Raw genomic sequence first — 17,370 nt, 5'->3', positions numbered from 1 at the left:
GTACAGATCCAAGCGTATGAGAAGTTAAATAACAAGTTCAGCAACCTCGATCATGAATATCTGTAAGGTTTACACAGTTATGGAGATGATCAAATACATTTCTATTAAGATTGCACCATACAATAAGATCGTAAGTGTGTGTCGTACCCTTTTTTTCTTTACTAAGGTAATTAATTGAAGAGGTTAAAAAATACGAAAAATAATAAGTTCATTCAAGTGTGTAGCCGATAATTTCATCATAACTTAGATTTGTTTCTTTGCCTAATTTCTAATTTTTATTTTTCAAAAAGAAATGAAAGACGGGTAAATAATTTATGTTAATGGAGCTAGTATATACGAGTAATATATGGGTAAGTTTTGATGGTGGTAAAAGAAGTAATATCTGGTGATAGATGGGTAAATTTATATGTTGAGTTGGCATATCATGTGATTAAAATGAACGGATTGACAGAGAAAGGGCAAAATTTGATCTACATTATAACTATATCAACTAATTGTATAGTAATAAGAGACTTCGAGTATTGCTTGGTTACCCAGTGATTAACAAGCATCTTCATTGCACACTTAGCATGGTAGACCAGCACCAAGGGAGCATACCATTGGGAGGAAAGAGAGCCCAAATAGTGGAAGAGGTAGGAGGAAAGAGACCCCAGACGGTGGAAAGAGCTAGGGGAGGCCAGGTAAGTTGACAGAAATATAAGGTTTTTTCTTATTAATGAAGGCCATGGAGTAAAGGGTAGTGGATAAATTCTTGGAAGATGGATTTAACAAACCACACAATAATCTTACCTCTGGTAAAATGAAACATGCTAATCATGTCAGCTGATAAGAGAAGATCAAATTAAGAAAATTCATATGTATTGTTGAAAACATACCAAAACAAGGAACTTTATGTTTTGCATGTCTGCGGAAAACATCCCTCAGAAACAGAACAAAATTTAGAATACTAACGTATCAGAGAGAAGAGAACTAGTAGAACAAAACAACACATCTCATAACACATCTAATGAATCAAGCCTCAACCCTCTCAGGTGCTGCCTCTTCGGTGGCATAGACAATAACCTTATTCGCTGGTTTTGCCAAGATATCAAAGTACTCTTGGAATGGAGATTTGGTGAAACGAGTCTCTTTCCAGAAGTCTGGGGTCAGGAACCCGTAAGTCTTCATTAAACAATCAAAGGTAGCCTGCATACATAATATGAGTGGCATCAGACTCAAAACACATCCACAACACAAACAGCAAATATATGCCTTTTTATGCTATGAGTTATATTCCCTTCATTTAAACAAGGTCTAAGATGGTGTTTGGATAGACACTTGCAATAAGCCACAATCCAAACGCCATCTACATAGTGTCATTTTATACCCTTTTGAAGAACAAAAGTGCGTATCACACATAGCAGCACAGGTATTGCAGGAAATGGTAAGAATCAATAATGGTACTGCTCCTATCCCACAATTCAACTTGCTCAACACTGAATTCAGTCACAGGCAGACGCACACACTATCCCAATTTAACCAATACTCTTAATACATCCATACTTTCGGAACTAAACTAAACAATCTTGTTCTCGAGAATGACAAGATTTGGAACTATAAGACTAACAATTGTTACCATCTCTGTAATAATCTACAAAGTTTCAGTGCAATTTTTCCTAAAATTTGAAAACTTTGTAGCCATATATTGATACAGATAATAACTTTCTTATAGAAAGATCATTCTTTACTTCTTTATTAACATAAAGCTCAAGGCAATTTACAAAAAGTTTTACTGGAAAAGACTCCCCGGTTGTCATCTCCACATTAGCTATTTTAAACAAAATGTACTGTCAAATTGAACTTTTTTGTTAAATTATAATGTTATACGCATGCTATAGTATTAGAAGATACATATAATAGAATCATCACACAATTAAAAATAATGATATATGCAAGATCTGTTAAAAGATCGAACCTTAACGAAGTTGCCAAGGGTTTTGGTGGATCCACGAGAAGATGTGAAGACATCTTCAATACCAGCAAACTGAAGGACCTTCTTGGGGACACGAGCAGCAACAATACCAGCACCACGAGGAGCAGGCACCATCCTCACAGTAACAGACCCACATTTCCCTGTAACCTTGCAAGGCACAGTGTGTGGCTTCCCAATCTTGTTACCCCAGTAACCTCTCCTCACTGGAATCACTGATAGCTTAGCCAATATAATTCCTCCACGAATAGCAGTAGCGACTTCCTTCGAGCACTTAACACCCAAACCGACGTGACCATTCCCGTCACCTACAACAACAAACGCCTTGAACCTGGTTCTCTGTCCGGCACGGGTCTGCTTCTGAACCGGCATGATCTTCATCACCTCATCCTTGAGAGATGGACCGATGAGAGTATCGATGATTTGAAACTCCTTGATTGGGAGTGAGTGAAGGTAGATTTGCTCAAGTGAGCGGATTTTGCCATCCTTAACGAGCCTTCCTAGCTTTGTGACCGGAACCCATTTCTCCTCCTCTGTTTCACGACGTGGACGACGGCCTCCACGGCCCCGTCCACCGCGGTCTCCACCTCTCCCACCACGTCCTCCAAATCCACGACCGAATCCACCTCTATCCCCTCCTCCTCTCTCCGCCATGATTGTAGGTATTGGGTGTACAGCTAGGGTTTACAGAGTGTGTGAGAAGATGAAAAATGACGGATTGTTAGGTTTATAAGGGAGCTAGGGTTTCGTAAAATGGGCTTGAAGGAAAGAAAGTCCATATGGAACTACAAGTTTGGCCCATAATGATACAACTTCCGTATATAGCCCATAATAGTTTGCAATTTTTTGCCTAAAGATATTAGCATAAAGTGCCAAATAATTAAAAACCGTACATTTCGAGGAATCGTTTGATTTGAATACAAGTTATGTTGGATAAATTACGTTGAGATTAGTTATACTTATATTGGTATTAAACTTTTATTAATTGTTTGGTTCGTTGAGATTAGTTATACTTATATTGATATTGTTTTTTTGTTAATTGTTCAATTTGTCGTATTAAAAATAAAATTATCATTGCATACTTCTTAAAATAAGTTATTTGTTGGCCAGGATATGGGTTTAGTTATTCAGTTTTAGAAACAAAATCTCTATCTTAATTAGTAGTATAATTAATTTTATGTATGAATTCTGATGAATTTTCTTTGTTTTATGAGCGACACCAACATATCTATAATAACAACCATGATAACACCTGTTTAGCCTAAGTGCAACAGTAATGGCCACAAAATACAGCAACAATCATTAAGTATGGTTTTTACTAATTCAAGTTGTATACTAAGGGGTCGTTTGGTAGAGTGTATTAAAAAAATAATGTATATATTAGTTTTGTGTATTAATAGTACCTTGTTTGGTACTCTTTTTCAACTTATGTATAACTAATGTCACTCTATTGTGTATTAAGGTGTGTATTGCTAATACCAGTGCTTTAAACGGCGGAGGCGTGAGGCGAGACGTTTTATGCAATACGGGACGAGACGATAAGTCTTATGGATCTACGAAGTGTAGTCTCATGTATATTTTTATAATTTTATTACTAAAAAAAGTAAAAGTAAAACTTTCAATTATTTTACAAATATATTTATTAAATAACGTATAATATATATAAAAAAATATTAAGATTTTTATTTGAGAAAGGTATTAATCACCGATAATGATGAAAAAAGTATTACAATTACTATTTGAGAAATATCATTACATCAATAATAAAAATAATGATTTAAAGCAAAAAAAGTTCAAAAAAAAAAAAAAACGCCAGAGCATACGTTTTTACGCTTGAAACTTACGCCCTATGGATCTACGCCTTGAATTTGCGTTCCGATGCGTTTTTGGTGATCCCCGCCCTGAGACTCGCCCCAAAAAAAGCCCAAGAAAATGTTTTTGAAAACACTATCTAATACCATGGATTTCTAGGTATTAGCAATGCAATGATTTTAACTTTTAATGCATGCATTCAGGGGCGGACCCACGTGGGTTCCAGGAGGTTCACCCGAACCCCCTCGACAAAAAATTACACTGTATATATAAGGTAATCTTCTGTATTTTTGTGGATATATATTTTTTGAACCCCCTCAATAACAAAGAGAAATTTATAGCCCAGCGGTAGGTCCCCTTGAAATTAAGCTTTACATCAAGGGTTCAAATCCCTGTGTTAGAATTTTATTTTTCAGTTCCGTTTTCATATTTTTTTTAGTTTTTTATTTTATAAAACATGCTAAAAGTGTGGTTTTAAACCTAAAAAAATTCAAGGGTCTGCCACTAAAACTATATACTACTGCTTCTTTGAAATTTTGTTTTGTTGGCTTAGGGCATCTCCAACCCAATCCTCTATTTTACTCTCCAAATATAAAGTTCTCTATTTTTCCAGACAATTAACTCCAACCAAATTCTCTATTTTACTCTCTAAAAATGAATCTTTTTCTCTCTCCTCAATATTATATTATTATTTCTATTTCATTCTTATTTTCTTATTTCACAATATAAATCTTTTATTTCTTTTTTCCCAAATAATTACTTTATATAATTTTTAATGTGATATGAAATTATATTTTATTCTAAATTTTTAAATAACATAAATTGCAAGAAAATATAATATAATACATAAATTAGGGGACAAATTCAAATAAAAGTGACATACAATTACATAAAACACTCAATTTTCAAAATTATTACGTTGCTCCCATAAATGCTCTATTAATGCATTACGGAGTTCAAAATGAGCATTTTTGTCCTTAATTTTTATGACTAGCTAAAAATTGTTCAAACCAGAGATTTTCATCTACCACCATTTCTATAGTTGGAGTTGGAGCCTCTACGACATCTTAAATTGGTGCATTGAGATCACGTTCATCCTCAATTATCATGTTGTGCAGTATAATACATGTAGTCATTATATCATGCAACATTTCCTTTCTCCAAAAACGTGAGAGTCCTGCAATAATTGCAAAACGTGATTACAAAACTCTGAATGTACATTAATATCGTTATTGGTGCCAGGCAAACCAAAATAAGCATGCCATATCCAAAGGTCATAATCAGTAACAACTTCAAGAATAATTGTTGGTGATCCACTACGACTTGCGTATTGCCCTGCCCATGCCGTTGGACAATTTTTCCATTTCCAGTGCATGCAATTTAGACTACCTAGTCACAACTGCAATCACAACCACAATCGCAACAATTCTCGGAATCATATCCTAATTTTTTTCCAAATAGTGCTAAATATGGAAACGACCTACCAAATTACTAAATTATTGTTGTGATCAATTAATTATTATGTTATGTATTGTATTTTATCTTGTATTTAAATTATTATGTTATGGATTATATTGTATTGTTATCTTGTATTTAAATTATTATGTTATGTATTGTATTGTTATCTTGTATTTAAATTATCATATCATGTATTGTATATTTAAATTAAATTTTTTCATCTTGTCATTTTAATTTTGCGTATTCTTTATAATGAAATTTAATCACGAAAGTTAGAAAAAAAAATTAAAAAATACTATTAATTTGAAATTAAAATAGTATATATTAAATAATATTTTTAAAAAATATTATATTATATATAAAAAGAATTATGAATATTAGATATTTAATTAATGGAATTATATGTAAAATAATATGTTAATTAGAAAGTAATAGAAATAATAATAAAATAATGAAAAAGTGAAATAGAGAGTTTGAATAGTAGTTCTCCAAAGGTGGGTTGGAGATGGTCTTATATACAAGTTTATACTTTTATTTTTCGAACCTTCTGAACGAAAATTCTGGATCCGCCACTGCATGCATTAACTCAATTAAAGGCCCAATTGGCCCTCAATTCATTTTTTATATCTTTTCCACCATAATAATGAAGGATACTTTGTAAATAATTTTTATAATGCAATGGATTCTATTTTTAATGCATCAAACAAACAATGCATAAAAATAATTTATGTATAATTAATGTAAGCACAACTAATACATGAATTATTAATACACTCTATTTAGCATTATTTTTATATATTCTACCAAACGATCCCCAAGAGTATAATTGTTTTCACTTCATTAAAATAGGAAGAACTGCATTCCAATTATATAAATTAAATCGATTTCTATGCTATTTTTATTTTTATGAGTTTTGGCCAATTTATCATGACAATTGAAAGGCAAAGTTTTCATAGAACCTAGTTTTGTCAATTATTCTTCTTATTTTGTAATTGAATATCCTTTAAAACATATATGGGCAAATATTAGATAATTTTTGTCATGGTCCTAACATGACATTTTTTCTGTAATATAATTTATGGACAAATATTTGGTTTATAATCTTGGAGTTGAAACTTACACTCTGTTTGGATTATTGTTACCATTATTTCATAATGTACTGTATTGTATTGTACTCTATTGTATTGTACTGTATGTTAGATACAATATTTGACTAGATTGTATTGTTTGCTGTTGTTTAATAACATTTTTATTGTTTGGTTTGACTGTATCATACTGTATTGTAATTTATAAATTTACTAAAATATCTTTAATTATTCTAAGCTAAGGTTTGACTAGAATTAAATAATATTGGGTAAAGGGTAAACTAGTAATATGAAATATTATGTAAAGGATATAAATTAGAAAAAAAGAAATTAAATAACAATGGGAACACACCAAATCGATTGTTCCATAAAATGAGGGTTTTCATTGTTAGAAAACAATAAATTTAACAATACAATATAATACATTTTAAGTAACAATAAAAATAAACATTGTAGATATGATAATGATACAATATAATACAATACAATACAAACAGAGTGTTAGTTTCTAAGCAACTCTTGTCATTTTGGTTCATTTGAAATGAAATAATATAAGCTTGAGTTTGTGAATTTGCTTGTTAGTTTGATGAGATCCAATTACAGTTTGAATCTCTAAACTGTCCATCAAGAATTCAATCTTCCATGCAACTTGCATGGGTATGAACGCAGCTTCCGTCCTGAACCATATCATCAATGGCGAACCCACCACCCCCCGTAGCTCCAAAGAGGCAACATCTTCACAAGCGAAAGCCTTAACCACTACAATCATCAACCATCTTCGTTTGGGTCGACTTGGAAAAGCTGTCTCTGTTTTGTTCTCAGCTCCAGTTCCTTTCCCTTTTGCTCTCTATGCTCATCTCTTCAGAATCTGTGCATCAAAGAAGGCCATTGTTGAAGTCCGTAAAGTTGAGTCGCATTTGGTCAGTTTTGCTCCAACCCCACCTGTATTCTTGCTCAATCGAGCAATTGAAGCTTATGGTAAATGTGGGTGTTTGGTTGATGCAAGAGAGCTGTTTGATGAAATGCCTCAAAAAGATGGTGGGTCTTGGAATGCTATGGTTACTGCTTATTCACAAAATGGGTATGCTGGGAAGGCATTGGGTGTGTTTTCTGATATGCATAAGTCTGGGATTTTTGCTGCTGAGGTTACTTTTGCGAGTGTTCTTGCTTCGTGTGCTTCTACCTTGGCGCTTTGGCTTTCTAGACAGGTGCATGCCCTTGTTTTTAAATATGGTTTTGGTGGTAATGTGATTTTAGAGAGTTCGCTTGTGGATGTGTATGGGAAGTGTAGGAGAATGGGGGATGCACGGAGAATGTTTGATGAAATTGAGAGACCAAATGCTGTTACTTGGAATGTGATTGTTAGAAGGTATCTTGAGATGGGTAATGGAAAAGAGTCTGTCTTTCTGTTTTTCAAAATGATTAGTCTTAATGTGAGGCCGCTGACATTTACAGTCTCAAATGCTCTAGTTGCTTGTTCTAGTTTTAGAGGATTTCGTGAAGGAATTCAAATTCATGGATTAATTATCAAGATTAGTTATGAAGAGGACGAGGTTGTTTCGTGCTCTCTAATTGATGTGTATGCCAAATGTGGGGATTTAGTGTGTGCTCGGACAATTTTTGACCTGCTATCCCCTAAAAATTTGATTCATTGGACTTCTATGGTGTCAGGATATGCGCTGAGTGGGAAAACTAGGTTAGCAAGGGAGCTTTTTGATAGGATGCCTGAACGCAGTATAGTTTCATGGAATGCAATGCTAGCAGGATATGCACATAATTCACAATGGGATGAAGCAATGGAGTTAATCATTTTAATGTGCAATGATATGAGGGACACTGATCGTGTGACTGTAAGTTTGATCCTGAATGTTTCTGCAGGACTTTCAGATCTTGAATTGGGGAAGCAGGTTCATGGATACATGTATAGGCACGGTTTCTACTCCGACTTGAGCGTTGCTAATGCGCTTCTTGATATGTATGGGAAATGTGGGAACTTGAGAAAGGCTAGAGCTTGGTTTTACGAAATGAGCTATTTCCGAGATATGGTTTCTTGGAATGCTTTGTTGAGTAGCTATGCTCGTCATAGGATGAGTGAAGAAGCTTTAGTAATTTTCTGGGAAATGCAACAAGAGGTGACACCTAGTAAATTCACTTTTGCTACTCTCTTGGCGGTTTGTGCAAATATTTTTGCTCGTGAACAAGGTAAACAAATCCATGGGTTTTTGATTAGAAATGGTTATGATTTGGACATCGTTATCAGAGGAGCTTTGGTTGATATGTATTCCAAATGTCATTGTCTTGACTATGCACTGAATGTTTTCATTGGGACTTCTGTGAAAGATGTTGTTCTCTGGAATTCTCTGATGCTTGGATGTTATTATAACAAACAAAGTGAAGCAATATTAAAATTGTTTGAGTTGATGAAGGAGGATGGAGTGAAGCCAGATAGTACAACGTTCCAAGCTGTACTGCTTGCATGTATTTCTCAGGGTTGTGTGAAATTGGGTGGACAGTATTTCAATTCACTGAGTCAAGATTATTTTATTATACCACAATTGGAGCATTACGAATCCATGATAAAGCTATATGGTCTGCATGGATTCTTTGATGAGCTTGAAGATTTTGTTGAGAAGATGCCATTTCAACCCACAGCCCCTATGTTAGCAAGAGTTTTTGACTCTTCCAAAGAATACAATAACACAAGGTTAGGAAAATGGGCTGTCAGACATCTTAATTTTCTGAAGGACTGAAATTTTTGATTCCGTTCTGCTTCAAAGTTTCGGACAAGCTAATTTGTTACAAGGTTGGCTAAAGCAACTGTCACTAGAATATGTGGACACAAGCCTGCTTGTGCACTTTGCAACTTTTTAGTGTGCCAAATTGCTGAATATTGCTCTGACACAAAATATTTTACCGGAGCCAAATACTGCAGAGAAGCAGATCTCCCGAAAGTGCTTGAACTTATGAATACATACATAATTCGAGCACCCAATATTTTTGAACTGTAATGCAAAGAAGTTGATGTTTAAGTGGCCGCTACATAACTCCTTGTGTTATAAAAGAGGATCATTTGTGGTGGCTTTGACATTTTCAACAATGAAGTGGCTGCGCGCAGTCATAACTTGAGTGGTCTCTAACAGATAAATAGGGAGCAGATCTTCCTTCTCCTGGTATGCATTCTACAGCACTCCTTTTGTCTAGCCCATTTGCATACTGCATGCCCAAAAAATTAATGAAGAAAATTGGAAGTTTTAAAGACTTTCTTCTGGGCTCTGGCATGTGTATATGAATTGTGTTGCATGGGATGCTTTCCTAGTAACACACTTGAAGTATGGAACTCCTCTTATATTATTGTTCATTATAATAATAGAAGGGATGGGTAGAAGTGTTAGTAATTTGATTTAGGTGTATAAGTGTCCTCCCCTTGCATTCTATTTTTCTTCTCTTGTGTATTCACATTCTTTCCAGTACATTCTGGATCTTCTTAAAGCCTCTTTCTTTAAAGCTTCAGGGTAATTTGGGTGGGAAAACGTGTTTGCTTCTTTTTGATGCATATGATATTGTACCTACGGCATTTAATACATGCTTATCTATGAAATCACTTTTTTTCAATGAACTAATTTAATTTGCTCGGTTTCCACCTTTATCTGAATGGTTTTCCTGAAATGATTAGAATAGCTGGTTCTTGAAGCCAACACACACTTTCACATGCATTATCCTGCTTATGGCTTGAAATGCACATCTTGTAATGTGCCATTTCACAATTCAAGGGTCAGATGATATTTCAAAGGGATCTCGAGTTCTAGGACTGTCGAATCACAAATAGGTAGGCTGGGTCAAACTCTGTCGGGTTAAATTGATTAAGTCAGTTAATGGATCATGACTCAGTCCATCCAAATTTTGCTTGGATCAAGATGACCTAGGTCAAGTGGCACCAAGTAATAGGTCATAGCACTAAAACACTATTTAACAACTTCAAATCTCCTATATTAGTAGTACTACTACAAGTGCAAACATAGATTCTGCATAAATCGACAAAAAGAGGGATAACAATAGTATGTTCTAAACATGGCATGTCCCTTTCTCATAAAAGATTATTTTACCTTACAAATTTCATTTTAGTGTGAAAGAATTCTACAATAATGATGTTTGAGAAAGGATCTTAATTATTACTCGACACCATCTTGCTGCCACATAACTGAAATACTTGATTTACTTCAAAAATTGCATTCGTACTCCTTTTCTTAATCTCAGAGCTAAAACAGATAACCTGTTTTGAGCCCCCAAGGCCTAGCTCAAGTGGCAAAAGGTGGAGGATTTGTGGCTTAGGTCACAGGTTCAAGCCCCACACCATGCAAAGCAAAGCCCGGTATTTAAGTGGAGAAGGGTAGAGGGGCGGGCCCATTATCCACCAAGTTTAGAAGGCTGTGATTGGTCCAAAGGGCGGGTCACAGATGAATTTCTCGGTTATCAAAAAAAAAAAAAAAAAAAAAACAGATAACCTGTTTTGAAGTCTAGGGGAGCTTAGATATCTTATACCATGTCCACAACACCCATGAGAAAGTTATTGTTTTCAACAGCTACGCTTTGCTAAACACTTGCTATTAGTTTTATTTTATCTCCTTTTTAGAGAGGCTCGTATATTAACTTGGATATACATGGATATCTTTCTAAGAACAATTTTACTGATTTTAACTTTTCGCCTAAGTGTGAAACAAGTTGTCTAACGTGTTCCAACAAAGCAGTAAGGACAGTAAGTAAAAATATAATATTTTTTACCGTGGAAAAACACCCGGCTCAAAAGGTGTAAAAAACCACGACCTGTACCCCTACAGGATTTAACTCCAACTTCACTAAATCACTGAGCCTCCACAAAAGATAGATTACAAACTTTGCAACCTACCTTAACTTCAAGTTATGGATTTAGATTACAACTCTTGTAATCCTAGGAACTAACTCTAATTCCTAACCTTCACACAAACCTCCCATGGTATGTGTTCCCAACTCTTCGAGTTATCACAACCTGAAGACAACACTTCTAATTCAGTTTATAACTCACTGAACTAAGATTACATCAACACTTAATCACAAAGAAAAACTCCTAACACATAAACTTTGTAGAAGGATTAGGTTCTTCGATGTGTTCCTTTAGTTCGTTGGTAGCACTTGCGAAGTCAATTTCTCAATTGCTCTTTTTGCTTTGTAAGTGCACATCTATTCTAGACGACTTCACCTCTATTTAAGCACAATTCTTCATAGAATTATTGTTTACTTCAAACTCCTCATTGACTTGAACTCTCTTGACTTAGAGTTCTACTTCAAGTAAGACTCATCATTCAATTCAAACTCCTTGCTTCTTTAGACTCCTTCTTCAAATTACATTCATTGATTCTTTTGTATTGTAGTCAAACTCCTACACTTCAATTCAGCAGTAATTTGAAGAGTTCTACTTTAAGTAAGACTCCTTCTTCAATTAAAACTCTTTGCCTCTTTAGACTCCTTTTTCAAATCAAACTCATTGATTTTTTCTCTTCAATTCATCAGATGTTTATTTCCTTGGGTTTTCTCACGAAATTAACATTATCCATTTCTTTATTTCTGCACTCTTGTCTTTGTTCATTCTAAAAGCTTTCTTGAATTTAACTGCTCGTGACAATGCACCTTTGGACCATATTGACTGACGTGTTTCGTCTTTCTTTGTGAATCATCAAAACTGCATAAATCCCAACACATGGATATCTTTCTAAGAACAATTTTACAACTAGAATTTAGAAAATCTGATTGGAATATTTACATCAAAGTTTAAGGAGTACTGTATCATTTGCTTGTACCTACTCAGTAAATCTGTGGTCACACCACAGATGAAAACCAAGCTGTTTTACTAGCTTAATTTTTTTTTTCCACCTGCAATAGGGTATCTGGCTGGACAGAAGCTGATCGCGACCAGTGAAGAAAGAAAAGCTATTTAATCAAACAACAGGTTGAGGTCAATCCCCTGCAGAAGGTGGATCTAATATTCTGACAAAGTTGCTTCAGAGAAACTGGATATGTCAGGCTTTTCGCTTGGGCGTGGTAAAACTAGTCTAGCGTGATCATGGGCGAAGAAATTGGTTCTTAGTATGTGAAAGAGCCATTGTATGTGGATTGCACTCCAGTTGCTGCCATCGAGCCAGGTAACATGACTACTCAGACAGATGGGTGAAAAGGTGATATTGATTTTGGATAAGCTGACTTGAGGCTTTTCACAGTGTATCTGACCAGAGGATAACATACGATCTCATTTCGGATTAAGTCTAGTTCTAGGTCATTTCGGAAGGTAAAAAACAGCAAATGCAAGGGATCCTGGAACTACAAATCTGCTATGGGGTAAATGGAAAATCTTAGAATTTTGTTTTGTTAAGTTAAAAGTGATTTTTCACTACAAGTAAATAATGTTGGATTGGAAAAATCATTTTATTCCTCTTCTTATACTTCTGCTCATTTTTGGTGTTGGATTGGAAAAATCATTTTATTCCTCTTTTTAAGATTAGAGGTAATAATGTTGGATTGGTAAAGGCCTAAAGGGTGGCTTTGTTTGGTGATTGTGACCAGCAGTACAAAATGATAATGATATCTACAATATTGGAAGAATACGTCAAGTGATCCTTAAATTCAGGTTGTTACACTTAAACTTATACAAAGTTGAATAAGTAGACACATACGTTTTACGTAGCATAATACATGCATGACACTAACTAGGATGCCGTGTAGAACGTGAATTGCCACATAGTACTTGTGTGTTCATTTTTTTTTCCAAATTTCATAATGAAACATAGCCAACTCTCACTAATTTTCAAAAATAGTCAACGGTTATTTAGAAAAAAAAAGAAAAAAATAATTTTTATGGCCAAACACATAGTGTAAAATTTTCCGAGGAAGAGAGAGAAACTTGAATGCCGGAGGGTTTGGTGAAGGTTGAAAGAGGAGAAAATTACATTTTCAATGAGTCTGGAATTAAAGTTATATTGAAAAAACTAAGTTTCGTGGATTAGTTTAGGGGAATTTTTTGTATTTATTCTTTTATATTAATCGCAATTTGACAAGCTTGAGAAACACAAGATACTTGCTCAACTTTTGTATTGTATTTGTGTTTATGATGTATTTATTGTTATTTGACTCATAATGTTAATTTTGTTACATAAAATTTGTTAAAAGTAAGGTAAATATAGAAATTGGATGCTCCTTTATATAAATTGGATGCCCAACGGTGAAGGGCCTAAAATATTTTTAAACTATTGAAATTGATACAAAATATACTATGTTAACCTATTAGCCACAAAATGCCCTTGGGGTTAACCTTTATGGCCCTTTATTACCCTTATTTACAAATGGATCATTAATTGAATTAATTAATTTTGTCATTTAATACGTGTCACATTTTGATTCACTAGAAAAATAATTCATCAAAATTAATTTAATTTAGCTCATACTCAGATATAGGGGTGTGCATTCGGTTTTTCGGTTCGGTTTTGTGTTATTCGGTTTGGGTTTTTCGGTTTTCGGTTTGAAAAAGTATAACCCAATCCGAACCAAAAAAAAATTGGTTCGGTTCGGTTTTTCTCTTTTCGGTTTGGTTTTTTTCGGTTTGGCTATTCGCTAATTTTTTTGTCATGAAAGTGCAAGTAATATGTGATATTTATAGTTATAATGTAAAACCTAATGCCTAAAATTTAGTGAAATAGGATGACAGTAATTTGATATGGGCCTAAATATTACAACAATACTGAATTATTAGTACCCTACGCCTACATAGTAAACCTAAATATTATATGTGTAATTATTAATCTATTTATATATATATATATATATAATTCGGTTTTTTCGGTTTTTCTGTTTTCATTTTTCTAAATCCGAAACCAAACCAAAAAACCAAACAAAGTAACTTATAAATCCAAAACCAAACCAAAAATCCAAAAAACCAATCCAAATTACAATTCGGTTTGATTTGGTTTGGTTTTTCGGTTTAATCCAAATAGTGCACACCCCTACTCAGATATGGATCTGGCTCCCCTCCATTACCTCTTCCCTCCATTTCGTCAATTGCATGTCTAGATGAGAGACATGTGTCTTATTTAAAGTTTAAGGGTCAAGATTATATTATATTGACAAATATCACAACCATAGTTAAGTCAACTAATTTTAAAAAACTACTCTTAAATTTGGTAAGAATTACTATATATTCCATTCAAAATTTGATATATATTAATATCATTAATTTCGTATTATATTTTACATTTAAATATTAAATGTATGATATTTAAGGTGAGAATCAACTAAACAATTTTATGTACTAGTAAACTTTGTTGAGAAAATGGCTAAATGACCCCAAATCTATAACCGGATTTCCAACTACACACTTATACTTCACGGGGTCCTATTACCCACCTCAGTTATTTTAAAGTGGAATTATTTCCTCCCTGAAATGTCATTACCAAGCATCTGTCTTGTGGTGAAATACACACACTTGACACGTGTATTTCACCATTTAATGATTTTTTTTTAAAAAAAGTTATCCTCCTTCCTCTTTCTTTCTTCCCCAATTATTTCTTCAACCCTAACTATACTAAACACCATGGTTTATTTAAAAATAGATCTTAGACTGATTTTAAGAGTCGTCACTTAATGTTTAAAGTAAAATTAAGAAAACTATTTTTTTTCAAAAGATTAAAACAGGAATCTATTGAAAACTAATAAAGGGGTTCGGGGTTCTTATTAGCATTTCGGGAAAGGTTTGAAAGCACCTGAAATGCCCGCTAATATGCGGTTATCCGGCGATTAATTATCTGGCTAAAATAATTCTAACTTAGCTTGACTTGCAAAATTGAACTATTTTGTTAGTTAGGCCCATTAAAGAAAATGTTGAAATATTATCTAAGCGAAATATTTTGTAAACTTATTTATTTATTTATTTTTAAGTCAAGTAAGAGACGAATAATTTAGTTAAGTGATTAATTCAAAATTGGTGTCTTTTGGGGATTTGAATTTTTTAGAACCTTAAGATTAAATAACAGATATCGGCAAGTAAACAAACACAATAAAGCAAAGAGGGAAAAAAAATTGGGCCCAAATCTGATTTCTATCCGCCTGGTCCAATATTTGGACCCATTTTTATTTTGGGCCTTTGGCCCATTTAAGTCACCTGCACCTGTCCTAGTCTAACACAAAATAGAATGTTTTTTCTTTGGGTCTTAAGCCCAATTTTTTCATCTGTCCTAACATGTCCTAAACTTTTAACATAAATAATAATAATAATTAAATAGGCTTAGGCCCAATAAATGAAAAAATACAAAAAATTTTCTTTAAAGAAGAGTGAGCCTCTTTAAGCCCAATCTTTCCAATTTCTCGATATGTTGCTTCTTTCAACTTCGAGACCTGTTCGTCGGTTTAATGGCTGGCCGACTCGGAAAGGCGAAATTTAGGCCTTTATGGCTCTCCCAAAATGCAAAGGGAAGGAGGGGTTCGTAGTAAACTCGAATAGATTTCACATGTAGCAAGAACAAATAAGATACATAAGTAATACTCATAATAATTCGTAAGGAGAAATGAAGCAATAAGACGCTTTCGGTACAATAACTTCAAGAAGAAAATAAAAAATAAAAAAATGTAACAACATGCCAAACACACGATTTAGCTAGGATATCCACACATGCTCCTTCTACTTAGTATTCCAATCTTACGGTAAATTGAAATTATGACCAATGTACTCAATCCAACAATAACTTCAAATTTTTACACTAGAAAGCTAATATTACTACACTTCTCATAATGAACAAATTGATAATGACCAACTTCTCTTTTTATGATAGAAGAAGAGAACCCAACAAAACACAACATAACATAGAGGACATATAAGTATTGCCGACCATTAGGACAAAATCAAATGCAAGAGAAAAGATTTCGATTAAATTAACCATGAAGACCCATTTAGTGATGAATATATATCCTTTGGCATATTTAATAATAATAAATAAAAAATGAACAACAAAGTGATCAAGTACTTTAGCAAGAGAATTAGAAATAAGCATGGTCATACTACAAAAAATCATTAAGTAGTGTTACTGATTTTGACATCAAGGCTTCCGAAGCTATGGCCAAATATATATATATATATATATATATATTTATCTTTTTCAATCCAAACAAGAACTAAACCAACTATTTTTAACCAAACCAAACATTAGACGTCAGGTAACATTCGTGGACAATGACCGGAAACATATAATTGCTAACTTACGAAACACATGGAGAGTTATACCAAGAATACATGATTAGCTCAAACCAAAATGAAAGTCACATTCACATGTAACATTAAAGACCCACAGATTGCCAATATGCTTTCTATCACGAAAAATGGATATAGAGAAATAGAAATGTGACCATATTAAAGAACTGAAATTTCCAGATTTTTCGACCATTAAACAGTACCAAAACAATCCAAGTTAAACTCAGGCGTAAAGAAGATGGCGAAATTCCAATCTCGTTTTTAAACCAAGACAACGAGTGACTAATAATACGAGGGACGAGCAGAAGAGATTAATAGATTTGCAAGCATGCTTTCAAAAGAATACAAATTCTTAAACTCAACTTGCATTCAAGGAAACTAAACGCATTCGACATCTTCTAAACACGCAGCAAAAACAGGGACCCTATTTCGACAAATATGGGCGGAGTAGTATCAAAGTGATCAACAAGCAAACTGGCAAAAATCGGAACGAGTACAACTTAGCCCGAAGTCTTGATGAGCACCATAAATAGAGGAGACTAGATTAAACATGCGATAAATCATTTTATTTTTGAAAACGAGATACAAACATATCAGTTTCAGAAAATATTATCATGAAGAGGAAGATTCAAGCTTGACCAAATCGGACAAAATTAGTTCACCAACAACAACGACTATTTTATGACTCAATATTCATTAGAATCGGAATAAAAAAGGCTAGGAATCGTTTACCTCTTCTTGAGCAGCGAAACAGAAACGGGACGAACATGCACTACGATCCTTAC

The 17,370-nt window shown here is 33.8% G+C and overlaps 2 protein-coding genes across 2 annotated transcripts; one reads left to right on the top strand and one right to left on the bottom strand.

Moving 5' to 3' along the window:
- Positions 1-833: 833 nt before the first annotated feature.
- LOC102581781 (40S ribosomal protein S2-4-like) lies at positions 834-2,680 on the bottom strand. The gene is made up of 2 exons (XM_006356275.2): positions 1,955-2,680; positions 834-1,185 (listed from the first exon to the last, which is right to left on the bottom strand). The coding sequence occupies exons 1-2, from the start codon at positions 2,621-2,623 to the stop codon at positions 1,012-1,014; spliced, it is 843 nt and encodes a 280-aa protein (XP_006356337.1). The 5' UTR covers positions 2,624-2,680; the 3' UTR covers positions 834-1,011.
- A 4,137-nt stretch (positions 2,681-6,817) lies between these two features.
- LOC102581455 (pentatricopeptide repeat-containing protein At3g26540) lies at positions 6,818-12,860 on the top strand. The gene is made up of 2 exons (XM_006356274.2): positions 6,818-9,494; positions 12,238-12,860. Exon 1 carries the CDS (start codon positions 6,978-6,980, stop codon positions 9,072-9,074), a length of 2,097 nt encoding a protein of 698 aa, XP_006356336.1. The 5' UTR covers positions 6,818-6,977; the 3' UTR covers positions 9,075-9,494; positions 12,238-12,860.
- The last annotated feature ends 4,510 nt before the right edge of the window (positions 12,861-17,370 follow it).

The sequence above is a fragment of the Solanum tuberosum genome, unplaced genomic scaffold (assembly GCF_000226075.1).
Source record: "Solanum tuberosum cultivar DM 1-3 516 R44 unplaced genomic scaffold, SolTub_3.0 scf00213, whole genome shotgun sequence".
Taxonomy (NCBI): domain Eukaryota; kingdom Viridiplantae; phylum Streptophyta; class Magnoliopsida; order Solanales; family Solanaceae; genus Solanum; species Solanum tuberosum.
The sequence above is the reverse complement of the archived record's forward strand: the minus strand, read 5'-3'. Positions and strand labels throughout refer to the sequence as shown.

Bases quoted from the DNA above. Each gene is read 5' to 3' on its own strand.
- LOC102581781 (XM_006356275.2), bottom strand. From the start codon at position 2,623: ATGGCGGAGAGAGGAGGAGGGGATAGAGGTGGATTCGGTCGTGGATTT. The intron at 1,186-1,954 runs GTTCGATCTTTT...TTATGTATGCAG, and splicing joins CCCTTGGCAACTTCGTTAAG to GCTACCTTTGATTGTTTAAT.
- LOC102581455 (XM_006356274.2), top strand. From the start codon at position 6,978: ATGGGTATGAACGCAGCTTCCGTCCTGAACCATATCATCAATGGCGAA.